The sequence below is a fragment of the Microtus oregoni genome, unplaced genomic scaffold (genome assembly GCF_018167655.1).
Source record: "Microtus oregoni isolate MIOR12 unplaced genomic scaffold, Mior012 000002F_ref0000024, whole genome shotgun sequence".
Taxonomy (NCBI): domain Eukaryota; kingdom Metazoa; phylum Chordata; class Mammalia; order Rodentia; family Cricetidae; genus Microtus; species Microtus oregoni.
The window spans coordinates 81432980-81446209 of NW_024543061.1; the positions used below are offsets into that span (position 1 = coordinate 81432980).

Below are 13230 nucleotides of genomic sequence, written 5' to 3' on the forward strand. Positions count from 1 at the left end.
GACATGCCAGACCCATAGGAAAAGATTGCTGAACTTGGATAAAACAAGGGAGGACAGACTTTTAAGATTCCTGCTTCATAGAAATGTCTGCCAGAAATTCTACAGAACAGATAGGAAAATGATTGTTGGACTTTTCCAATACAAGGCATGATAGTCCTTTGAGATTCCTCCTTCATGAAAGAATCTGTCAGACATTCTGCAGGACACACACACACACACACACAAACAAACAAACAATTGATGAACTTTGTTAATACAAGACAGGAAAGTCCTTCAAATTTCTTGCATCACAGAAAAGTCTGCTAGATACTCTAAGATGGTAGACTGAAGATGGATTCCCCAATGTTAAAGAGAAACTTTGACTGACTGTCCAAGCAGCAAGATGTCCTATCATTAGTAATATTTCATCATTCTTAGGTCTTTAATGGAGTTGTAGATTAGATAGTCATAATTATAACTTTCCTCAGTTACAATGAATAAATTAAGGATAAAATTTTAGAATCACCAAGATAAGATAGATGATAGAATATTTTATCTATCAAATTGACAAGATATTGTACGAGTAATTCTTAATAACTGTTTTTGTTGTTTATAATCTTAATATGCAAAAGGTAAAACCTGTTTTAATTAGACAAAATTGGGAAATGCTGTGGAATAATCCTTTTGTATGCTGTAAACATGTATTACTCTCATTGATTTAATAAGGAAGTTGACTGAATAATAGCTTAAAAATACAGAGGTAAGTGGAACAGTGAAACCAAGAATGAGGAAAAGAAGAAGGGTGGAGTAAGAGGAGTCACCAGCAGAAGCTGAGGGAGCAGGAGACTAATGTGCCATGCTAATAAAGATGCAACTATCTGGCAGAATGTAATAAGGATTACGTGTTAATTTAAAATGTTTGAGCTGGTTAGCAATTAACCTGAGCTATTGACTGAGGATTTGTAATTAATATAAGCCTTGTTGTGTTTACTTGGGAGTTTCTGGAAGGACTAAAACTTCCATCTATATATTAGAACTCAGGAAAAATTCAAAGTGAGGTATGATCCCTAGGTTTAGTGTACTAACAAGAAAAGTAGATATGACTGCACAGACTCCACAAAAAAAAAAAAAAAAAAAAAAAAAAAAAAAAAAAAAAAAAACCCACAGAGGACAAAGCAACTGAATTAGGAGTAATGTGAAAGGCAATTCTTGAAGCTCAGAAGTAAACTCTGGGAGTAAAATATAGAATCTTTATTAGCATGGCACATTAGTCTCCTGCTCCTTCAGCTTCTGCTGGTGATTCCTCTGACTCCACCCTTCTTCTTTTCCTCATTCTTAGTTTCACTTTCCCACCTACCTATTTATTTTCCTGGAGACTAGAAAGAAGAAATTTACAAAATTGCGAACAGACCTCAATTTCCTTGTTTCTGAGTCATGTTGTTTGGCATGTCTTTGGAGACAGTTTTTATTATGTTCTTGAGGAAAGGGAGAGTTCAAATAATGAAATAATGAAATTACATACCCATGAGAAATACTATCTCTGCAGTTGATTTTCCAAATTGTTGTTCCAGGTATTTAGGCATGAAGACAAATGTTATGCTATATGAACTGATCTGAAGCACAGATACAAGGACAAAAAGCATATAAATCGGGTTGCAGAAGAGGCTCTTCATGAATGGCAAGAAATCTGAAACAAGAGAGTATCAATACCATCAAGATAACCCAGTCTTGCATTTTGTGTCTGGTAAACTGAAATCTTCTCACAGATTTTGTAGTGTTACAGAAATGCATTTGATAAATCATTACCCCTCTGGGCTAAAGTTCTATATCAACACTTAAGGAGTTTTTAAAAGTTAGCAGCCATGACCTCAGTGACTCCCTGAGACACAGACATGGACTGCATAAAGCAGATCATGAGCAAACTCTTGACACAGAAAACAATTGCAACAACCAGTCCAAGACAGGATCCCAGAGACACAGATACCACCTACAAAGATTGGACCAAGTTACAAAGATACTGCCTTAATCAATTTCAGGAAGACTTGGATAGGCACCAATGAAAGAATACATTCAAAAACCTAAACAGCAATATGGCAACAACAAAACTTAGCATCCTAACACAGAAAAATATAACTTATGAACATGATAGAGACTCTTAACGAGAAAATGAAAAAAAATCCCTAAAATCAATAAATGTCATAAAGAAAATCAAGAAAAAAAACCAATTAAACAGGTATAGTGAAGAGTTCAAGACTCAAATAATGAAACTGAGGCAATAAGGAAAACAGAAAAAGCAAGAATATTAAGAGCTGCAAGGGAAAAGGCCAAGTACCATATAAAAGCTGAACTATCAAAATTAAACCCAATTCTTAATGGAAACTATGAAAGCCAGTATAACCTGGACAGATATGCTGAAGACACTATAAAACCATGTATTCAAGCCCAGGCTGTCATTCTTGGCAAAGCTTTCAATCACCGTTGATGGAAGAAAAAAGATATTCTATGACAAAACCAGATTTAAACAACACCAATCCACAAATCCAGCCTTAAGGAAAATACTATAAGAAAAACTTCAACAAAAGGAAATTATCTTTACCCACAAAAACACAGGCAACAAATAACCTCCTCACACCAGAAAATCCCTAAGAAGGGAAACACACAAATACTACCATTGAAAAGTAACAAAAATTAACAATCGCTGTTCATTAATATCTCTTAATATCAATGGACTCTATTCACGCATAAAAAGACATAGGCTAACAGAATGAATAGAAAACAGGACCCATCCTTCTTCTGCATACAAGAAACATACCTCAACTTCAAAAACAGATATTACGTTAGAGTGAGGGTTGGGAAAGAATTTCTAATGAAATGGACCTAAGAAACAAGCTGGTGTAGCTATCCTAATATCTAAAAAATAGACTTGTAACTAAAAGCAATCAAAAGAGATGCCAAAAGATACTTGATATTCATCACAGGAAATCCATCAAGATGAAATCTCAACTATGCACCAATTACAAGAGCACCCACATATGTAAAAAAAATTACTAAAGCTTAAATTTCACATCAAACTCCACACACTAATAGTAGAGGACTTCACCATTCCACTCTCACCAATGGACATGTCTGCCAGATGGAAACTTAACAGATCATAAGAGAACTAATAGATGCCATTATACAAATGGATCTAACAGACATCTACAGAACATTTAACCCAAACACAAAAGAATATACTTTCTTTTCAATACCTTATGGAGCCTTCTCTAAAATTGACCACATGGTCAGAAACAAAGCAAACCTCAACAGATATAAAATAATTGGAATAACCTCCTATATCTTATCAGACCACTATGGCTTAAAGTCAGAATTAAAAACAACACTAATTGCAGAAACCCTACAGATTCATTGAAATTGAACAATGCTCAACTAAATCAACCCTAAGTAACAAAGAAAGAAAGAAAGAAAGAAAGAAAGAAAGAAAGAAAGAAATTAAAGACTTCTTAGAATTCAACAAAAATGAATGCACAACATACCCAAACCCATGGGACACTATGAAAGCAGTGCTCAGGGGAAAGTACATCGCACTAAGTGCTACATAAAGAAAGAGAAGGAATCTCATACTAGTGACTTAACACCACACCTGATTGCTATGTAACAAAAAAAAGCAGTCTCACCCAGGAGAAATAGATGACAACAAATAATAAAATTGAGAGCTGAAGCTGGGCGGTAGTGGCACATGCCTTTAATCCCAGCACTCAGAAGGCAGAGGCAGGTGGATCTCTGTGAGTTCGAGGCCAGCCTGGTCTAAAAGAGCTAGTTCCAGGACAGGAACCAAAAAGCTATGGAGAAACCATGTCTCAAAAAATCAAAAAAAAAAAAAAATGAGAGCTGAAATCAATAAAATAGAAACAAATGAAACAATACAAGAAATCAATGAAACAAAGAACTGGTTCAAAAAATCAACAAAATAGACAAACCTTTATCTAAACGAACCAAAAGCAGAGAAAGAATATTAAAATTTAAAAAATCAGAAATAAAAGGGTGATATAACAACAGACACTGAGGAATTCCAGAAAACCATTAGCTTATAATTTGAAAACATATATTCCACAAAATTTGAAAAAAAAATATAAAAGAAATGGACAAATTTCTGTATAGAAGCTACAAATCAAAAATACACAAACAGTTTATTTAAATAGACCTATAAACCCTAAGAAATAGAATCTGTCATCAAAAGTCTCTCCTCAGCCCTCCCCCTCAAAAAAGCACAGGGCTGGTGGGTTTCAATGTAGAATTCTGTCAGAACTTCAAAGAAGAGCTAATACCTATACTCCTCAAATTGTTCCACACAATAGAAAAAAAAAGGAACTTTACCAAACACTTTTATACAAGCTATGGGTACCCTGATATTCAAGCCACACTCAATAAGAAAGAGAATTACATACCAATCTCCCTCATGAACATTGATGCAAAATGCTCAAAAAATGCTGGCAAACTGAACCCTAAAATACATCAAGAAATCATGCCCAGGATCAAGTTGGCTTCATCCTAGAGTTGAGGTATGGTTCAACATACAAAGATCTATCAATGTAATCTATCACATAAATAAATTGAAATAAAAGAATATGAACATCTCATTAGATACTGAAAAATCATTTGACAAAATCCAACACCCCTTCATGATAAAGGCCTTGGAGAAATCAGGGATACAAGGAACTTACCTCACATAATAAAAGCAATATACAGCAAGTCGACAGCCAACATAAAATTAAATAGAAAGAAACTCAAAGTGATTACACTAAAATGAGGAATAAGACAAGGCAATCCATTCCCTCCATATCTATTCAATATACTACTAGAAGGTCTAGCTAGAGCAATTAGACAGCAAAAAGAGATCAAGGAAATACAAATTAGAAAGGAAAAAGTCAAAATACCATTATATGCAGATGATAGGATAGTAAACATATATCATCCCAAAAATTCAACCTATACCTCCTACAACTGATAAATGCCATCAGTAATGTGGCAGAATACAGGTAAACTCAAAATAATCAGTATTGCTCCTATATACAAATGACAAATGAAATGAACTGAGAAAGAAACCAGAGAAACATCATCCTTTACATTAGCCACAAGTAACAAAAAATATCTTGGGGTAATGCTAACAAAGAACAGAAAGATCTGTATGAAAAGAACTTTAAATATCTAAAGAAAGAAGCTGAAAAAATATCAGAAAATGGAAAGATCTCCTATGCTATTGAATAGGTAGGATCAACCTAATAAAAATGATGATCTTAATAAAATAAATCTACAGATTCAATGCAATCCCCATCAAAATCCCAACACACTTCATAGAACTTGAAAGACCAATATTCAACTTCATATGGAAAAACAACAAACCAGGGATAGCCAAAACAATCCTTAACAAAAAAAAAAAGAAAAAAACTTCTGGAGGTATCATCATTCCTGAGTTCAAGATCTGCTATAACGCTATAGTAATAGCTTAGTATTGGCATAAAAACAGGCATGTGTACTGATGGAATTGAATTGAAGACCTGGATATTAATCCATACACTTATTAACATCTGACTTTTGAACAAAAAAGCTAAATTTATACAATGGAAAAAAGAAATCATCTTCAACATATGATGCTGGCACAACTGGATGTTGACATTTAGGATGCAAATAAATCCATATTTACCCAATGAACAAAATTCAAGTCTAAATGGATCAAAGGCCTCAACATAAATCCAGCCCCACTGAACTTCACATAATAGAAACAGGGAAGTAGCTTTGAATGCATGGGCACAGGAGACCACTTACTAATACAACATTAGTAGTGCAGACACTGAGAGCAACAATTAATAAATAAGACCTCCTGAAACAGAAGTTTCTCAAAGGCAAAAGACACAGTCAAAAAGACAAAACAGCAGCCTACAGAATGGGAAAAGATCTTCATCAAGGAATTACTCAACATCTGTAGCCATCAGAAAAATACAAACCAAAACTTCTCTTGTGATACCACCTTATACAAGTCAAAGGGGATAAGATCATAAACATTGATGATAGCTAATGCTGGAGAGAAAATGGAGTAAGGGGAACACTTTTCCATTGCTCCTGTGAATGCAAACTTATACAACTACTTTGGAAATCATTATGGCAGTTTCTCAGAAAATTGGGAATCAATCTAAGTCAAGACCTACTCATACTACTCTTGGGCGTATACACAAAGGATTCACACTCATACCACAAGGACATTTGTTCAACTGTGTTCACAGTAGCATATTCCTAATTAGGCAGAAACTGGAAACAACCTAGATGTACCTCCAACAAAGAATGGATAAAGAAAATTTGTTACATTTACAAATGGAATACTACTCAGCAATAAAAAAGTAATATAAAACAATATCATCTTGAAATTTTCAGGCAAATGGATTAAACTAGGAAAAAAGTCAAAACTGGTTACCTCACTCAGGTAATTCAGACCCCAAAAGACAAACATGGTATGTTCTCACCCATTAGTGGATATTAGATGTAGAGAAAAGGAAACTGAATTTATAGTCCACTACCCCAGAGAAACTAGGTAACAAAAAGAACCCTAAGAGAAAGAAACATGAAACTCCCTAGGAAGGAAAAATAGACAGGTTCTCCTGTGTACATAGATGAGATCTCCTGGGTAAACTGGAAGGGGACAGTAGAGGAGAGCAGATGAGGGATAAGAACATACAGGAAGGGGATGGTTGAGTTGGGGGAAGGATGGAAAGGAAGAGAAATGAAAGTGGATGGGGAGGTGGAAGGATGAAGAGGAAGAGGAGAACATGAGGGAACAGAATAGTCAAGAAAGAGAGGTAAAGCAAGGAGAGATGTCTTGATTGATGGAGCCACTAGCAAGAAACCTAGCAGTAGAGAAATTCCCAGGAATTCATATGGTTGACCTCAGCTTAGACCCTAAGCAATAGTGGAGAGGTGCCTGAACTGGCTTTCCCTGGAATTAGCTTGATGACTACCTTAATTGTCATCATAGGACCCTCATCCATCAACTGATGGAAGCAGATGCAAAGATTTACAGTGAAGTACTGGGCTGAGCTCTGAGAGTCCAGTTGAATAGAGAAATGAGCTATAACATGAGCAAAGAGATCAGGACCTGAAACAGCCCAGCTGAGCTAGTGGAAACTCACTGACTCTGTACTGGCAGTGGAGGAACCTGTATAGCAGCAAAGTAAGCCCTCTGAATGTGGATAACAATTGTGTGGGTTGGGCAGTCTGTGAGGCCACTGGTAGTGGGACCAGGATTTATTCCGAGTGTTTGCACTGAATTTTTGGAACCTATTCTTTATGGAGGGATACCTTGGATGGCCTAGATATAAGATGAAAGGCCTTTTTCTGCCTCAAAGTGATGACCTTTGTTGATTCTGCATAGGTAGCCTCACCCTCTCTGAGGTGTGAATGGGAGTAGAGTAGAAAGGAGGTCAGGGGTGGAGGAGGACAGGAGGCATTGGGAACTGAGATTGGTATGTAAATTAAAAAAAGATTGATTCATACATACATACAAACAAACAAACATACAGACATACATAAAGAGTTGGGCAGTCTTGACCACTCAGCTTCTCACAGATGCACCACTGCTCTGCACCAGAGGTTAATAACATTCCTGCTTGTTTTACAGAACTCCTTAGGGAAAAGTTCTCATGTAAATTATCACACACCTTCAAATACAGAAGATTATTACACCTCTCAGGAATTATCCTCCAACATTAACTTCAAGCATGGTCGCAGCTAAACTGGCATTTTTCTTATCAATCTATGCAGTTACCTCAGTACAGGTAATTCTCTCCCATTGTATTTAACTTGAATTTCTTGTTGTTTTATTTGAACTTGGAACAATATTTTCTATAAAATAGACTTTTCAAAACAGGTGGGAAAATATATTTGTTCATTGAGTGTACAGATTGATGAATTTTCAATTAAGTCTAATCTAAGATGTGCTGTTTACAAATTATGTGAGTTGTTTCCAAGCAATAACTTGGGAAGAAGTTTAACGCATCTAAGTAGGGACCCGTAGTGACAAACCATCTTAACTCAGCATAGCAGACACATGCTCCACTACCTGCAGACCCATCTAAACCAAATACAGGGGTTAAGGTTTGTCTGTTTGCCTTTAGTGATTCCACGTTTTTCCTTTTTGGCTTTTCCTTGGTGTTTCTCTTCTTTGTTGCTGTTAGTCACATCTGCATTATCCTCTAGTTCTTCCTTTGGGAGAGTGTTGGGAAGAAAGAAAAAGGGGATGCTGATCAGAACATTCAGTCCTGCAAAGATCAAAAAGCCGAGCCACCAAGCACCGACCCAGCGCGTATCAGTGGGAGTTATGGTCAAGTCATCTGTGGAGAAATATAGATATTTTGTTAGTTTGATTCATTATTTCCAGTGTAAATTGTAGAAAATTGTTAAGGATCATAATCTCATATAACACAACATTTGTGTATTGTTCGTAAATTATTCACATTTATTCTTGTTGAGTTTTTTCCTGCGAAACCTGACTTTACTCCTAAATAATATGATTACAAATATCTTCCACCCCTTTGGGTAAATTCAGACCTGTAGAAAAACTGTCTGAGTTTGATCAATTGGGTGGAGATAAAATTATTTAAGAAAAAAAGGTTCTGAATTTCTATAAAGTGTAGTAGTTAAAACTTTATTTCAAAATGACATAAAATGATTTTAGACATAAAAAAACAGTTTTAACCAGATGTGTTCATATATCAAAGCATCACATTGAGTGAGAAAGGGGAGTAGAAAGACAGTTCAGTGACTAAAAGAGGCCCTGGGTTCTATTCCCAGCACACTCATAGAAACTTGTTATAGTCTGTAACTCTGATTTTACAACATCTGAAACCCTGCTTCAAACTCAGTAGGTGCACATACACATAGTGCACAGATATACACATGTATGAAAATTAAGGTAATAAAACATCATATGATATGCAATTATTTTTGTTTTGTGTATTCATTAAGAAAATTAACCAGACTGATCTAGACATACGTGGTGATATATTGCCAGAGGCCATGTCATAGGAGGAGCAGACAGAAATGAATCTTATGGAATACAGCCCAGAGTATGACAAAGCTACCTGGGTACATACTAGAGAGGCAGAGCTCCTAGAGTATTTTTTCCAGAATGCCACTTATATTGCTGCTGCCATATTTCTGCTGTATTTGGCACAGTATAATTTGTATAAAGAGACTTCACTGTAACTAATATACTGTGATTGTTTCTTGAAAGAAAAAAATCCCACTCCTAACTGGTCAATTTATTTGTAGATAATAATAAAGATGATTTTCCTAAGAGTAATGGTGCTTAGTTGAATCAATGATTTGATTGACTTTCTGAGTTAACATAAAAGATGCAGGTAGTTATGACTATTAGTAAAGATGATTAGGGACATGATTTAAGTTATTCTGCTCCAATAAGACATAAAAAAAAGCAAATATAGTCTAGGAGTTACCTTGCTTTTTGTTAGATAAGAGATTTTCAGAAGACAGAAAATAAGAGCAGGAAATCTTCATGAATTATAGACCCACGAATTGTTGTAGGTGGGTCTTCTATCTATCTGTTACTTTCATTGGTTAATAATGAAACTGCCTTGGCCCTTTGATAGGACAGAAAATTAGGTTGGCAGAGTAAACAGAACAGAATTCTGGGAAGAAGGGAAGTGAGGCACACTCGATAACTCTCCAAGATGGATGCAGGTTAAGATCCTTCCTAGTAAGCCACCACCTCATGGTGCTGCACAGATTATTAGAAATGGGTGAATCAAGATGTGAGAATTAGCCTGTAAGAGGCTAGAGCTAATGGGCCAAGCAATGTTTAAAAGAATACAATTTGTGTGTTGTTATTTCAGGGCATAAGCTAGCCAGTTCTGCGGGAGTCGGGCGGGAACACAGCCCACCACTCCAATCTCTACAACAACTTGTTCCTGTGTAAAACCAGATGATTAAATAAAATAATTATGTCCCTGAACCCAAAGTTAGGCCTAGGTTCTTGGTAATTAAGTTACAGAATTAATCATAGGCCCCATTGCACCTTGAAAACACAAAGTTATGAAAAGAAATAAATTGACCCAATTGTGTAAAGAAAAATAGATGGTTAGCTGATATCTCATTTAAAGTTTCTTCAGAGTATAGTTAAAAATAGAAATTCATTACACTGAAACCACTAATAGGAGCCTGACAGTATAAAAGGAACTAGCTGAAATATGCTTAACTTGCTTAAATGTTTGTTATTCCATAATAAAAAATGTCATTGCTTTGGGGTGAAGATGTTCTTTCTGATACGAAAATTAATTCAAAGAAAATTGTTTAGTTGTGGGCTTCTGATGAAAACATGTAACTTGTGATACTAATGTAATTTCTTCTATTGTAAAAATTTTAATTAGTTTTTGGAAAATATGTGACATGTGGTTAGTGAGGTAATCTTTTCTTGCATGGATATCCTTTTTATTATGAGATATAAGTGGATAACAAAAACATAAGACATAGGAGAAAGGGACACGTAGAACGAAAAGCATCAGGAAAGAGAAAAAAACATTAGGGAATAAATAAACGTGTAATACAGCTGGAGAACAACTGAAAGAGTAAGTAAAAAAATATAATAGGGTAAAAGAACTTAACAAACATATAACTGAGTCAGAGCAACCATAAGATAGAAAAAAAAAACTAAGCTTTGGCCCTCATATAAAGTGGTGTCTGTGCATATGTCCCATAGTTCACCTCCTCTATAGCTTTCTGGCAGTTTCTCTGATCTTCTGGGGGCTAGGCCCCTTGCAGAAATATATTTACTAGCAGTTACTGAATCTGCTATGTAAAACCTTTTTAATTGGTGCTTATAATATAACAGAAATATATCTTTCATTATCCACAATGACTGCCTCATTGAGAAAAATCTATGTGAGTAAATCCTCTGATACCAAAGGTGCAGCTGTCATGTGGTGGGAGAATAGTGGATTCTTGATTAGAAGGTGACATTTTATCCTTACATCTGCTCCTCTTAGGTCTGCAGACTGTAAGCAGTGATAATATGCCTAACTAAGGATCAAAGGAGGCAGCGGTATAGCAACCTGGAGCAGTCTTTTACACTCCAGAGACTATACTATATTAATAAAATGTATTTTACCTGTATTCACAGACCCAATGTCTACATAGATGCTTGCAAAGAAAGATGCCAACAAAAGTCCAAGAAAAGGGCCAACAATGTTTCCTGCTTCTAAAATCCCTGGAAGTAAACAAAAATAGGAAGTTACACAACCACATAAAGATTTTGCTCACATAATAAAAAGAAGCCTGGAGAATGAATTATTTTTAACATTAGATTACTTTTCCTTCCTTTGTAGAGCTTGGTATCAAATCTGGCAAAATTGATAAGTGTTGTGGCAAATCAACTTGCACCCTATAAAGATTTGTCACTTGTATTGCCTTAATAAAACATGGATTGGCCAGTAACTAATCAAGAATTATAAGTGGGGTGACCAGGCATGATATATAGGCAGGTTGACCAGAATAGGAGAATTGTGAGAAGAGGAAAGTTTCAGTTTGCACTCATCATCCAAACAAAGAGGAAGCAAGATGAGAATGACTCACTGATAAAATTTACCAGGCCTCATGGCTAACACAGACAAGAATTATGGGGTAATTTAAGATGTACAAGTTAGTTAAAGAAAAGCCTGAATTAATAGGCCAACCAGTTTATAATTAAGGTAAGCCTTTATGTGGCTGTAAAACTAGGCAGAGCAGAAGCCTCTGTCAACAAATAAGTGCTCTACAATTGAGTTATACCATACTACTTCAGATATTCTTATATATACAACATATGAAAAATTAAACTTTGTATGTATGTGTACATATATTTGCATGTACATATGTAAGTTGCATGTACAGGCACTGGTTTCTGTAATATTAAGATGGAAGTTACAATTGTTTCAATATAAAATGTTTCCCAGAAGCTGATGTGTGACAGACTTGTTTCTCAGGAGGCACCACTGGAGTCTGATGGGACCCTACTGAGGCAGGGAATGGATCTGGGTCTTCAGGTCATCTGGAGTATAACCATCACCTTTTCCTCATTCTACTTTGCTTCCTAGTCTCAAGATGAATGGTTTCACTCCACCTGTCCTTCCATCATAATGAACTGCCTCATGACAGGCTTCTAAAACACACAATCCAGCAACATAGACCAAAACTTCCAGAGCTGTGAACCAAATGAATCCTTTCTAATTATCAATTATTATATCAGGTATTTATTAAAGTTATAAAAAACAGACTGACAAAGAAGTTTTATTGCTTAAAGCCACATTCCAAATTCTCTTTTATTCTGAGTTAAGGTCAAAGGCTGCCCTATCACACTCAGCCCCATCAAAGCCATGGTGTTAGCAAGTGCCTTTTGATGCTTCCATAGCCATGTTTTCTATGTTGATTATCTTTGATTGTCAACTTGATACAACCTAGAACTCCCAGAAGAAAGTATTAATGAGATATTGTCCATAATGGTTTTTGTGGACATGTCCATAGAAGACTGTCTTAATTAAGTTAATTGATGTGAGAAGACCCAGCCCACTGTGGGCACTACCATTCCCTAGGCAGGAAGTCATCAACTGTGTAAGAGTAGAAAAAGAGCTGAGTACAACCATACAAGCAAATAAATAAGCATGCATAGATTTACTATCTCTGCTCTTCTGGGTGTGACCAGTGGATTCAAAATCCTGCTACTGTGACTTTTCTGTTGAGATGGAATTATAAGACAAATAAATTATTAGTCTTCTCTCCAAGGTTGCATTTCCTTACAGAAACAGAAATGAAACTACCACCATCTCAAAAAACTGTGTGCTGTGATGGATTTCTTGTAAAGTGTCTTCATCACAGGCCTTCACTCGGAACTTCCTTCCAAAGAAAGAATGTGTCCTTATAATGGAACTTCTCTTTGGTGCTTTCCTGATCATCTTTCTTTTCTTATTATTATTTTCATTTTCTTCGTCTATTTCAATCTCACCTAGTTTCTTTGATTCCACCAACAGCATCTTCCAACTTTTCTGACCCATCCCTACTCACAGAAAAACCAGATATGAACTTTAGCTTCCTTATGTTTCTATACTTTACACTTTGGTTTTCCTCTTTCTCTGTGGTTCCATGGGTTAGTCCTCCTATGTTTGACTGACCTCTCAATGCCAAACTCTTCTGCCTTTTACGTTCTGTTAAACACTC

At 35.8% G+C, this 13230-nt stretch overlaps 1 protein-coding gene across 1 annotated transcript in view; it reads right to left on the reverse strand.

The window, feature by feature from the left end:
- LOC121434032 (solute carrier organic anion transporter family member 1A5-like) overlaps positions 1-13230 on the reverse strand; it is a 55735-nt gene that overhangs the window by 22257 nt on the left and 20248 nt on the right. The window contains exons 7-9 of the mRNA XM_041632792.1: positions 11150-11248; positions 8136-8357; positions 1502-1666 (exon numbers count right to left, since the gene is read on the reverse strand). Of these exons, the coding sequence (XP_041488726.1) occupies positions 1502-1666; positions 8136-8357; positions 11150-11248 (486 nt within the window). The remainder of the gene's footprint in view (positions 1-1501; positions 1667-8135; positions 8358-11149; positions 11249-13230) is intronic.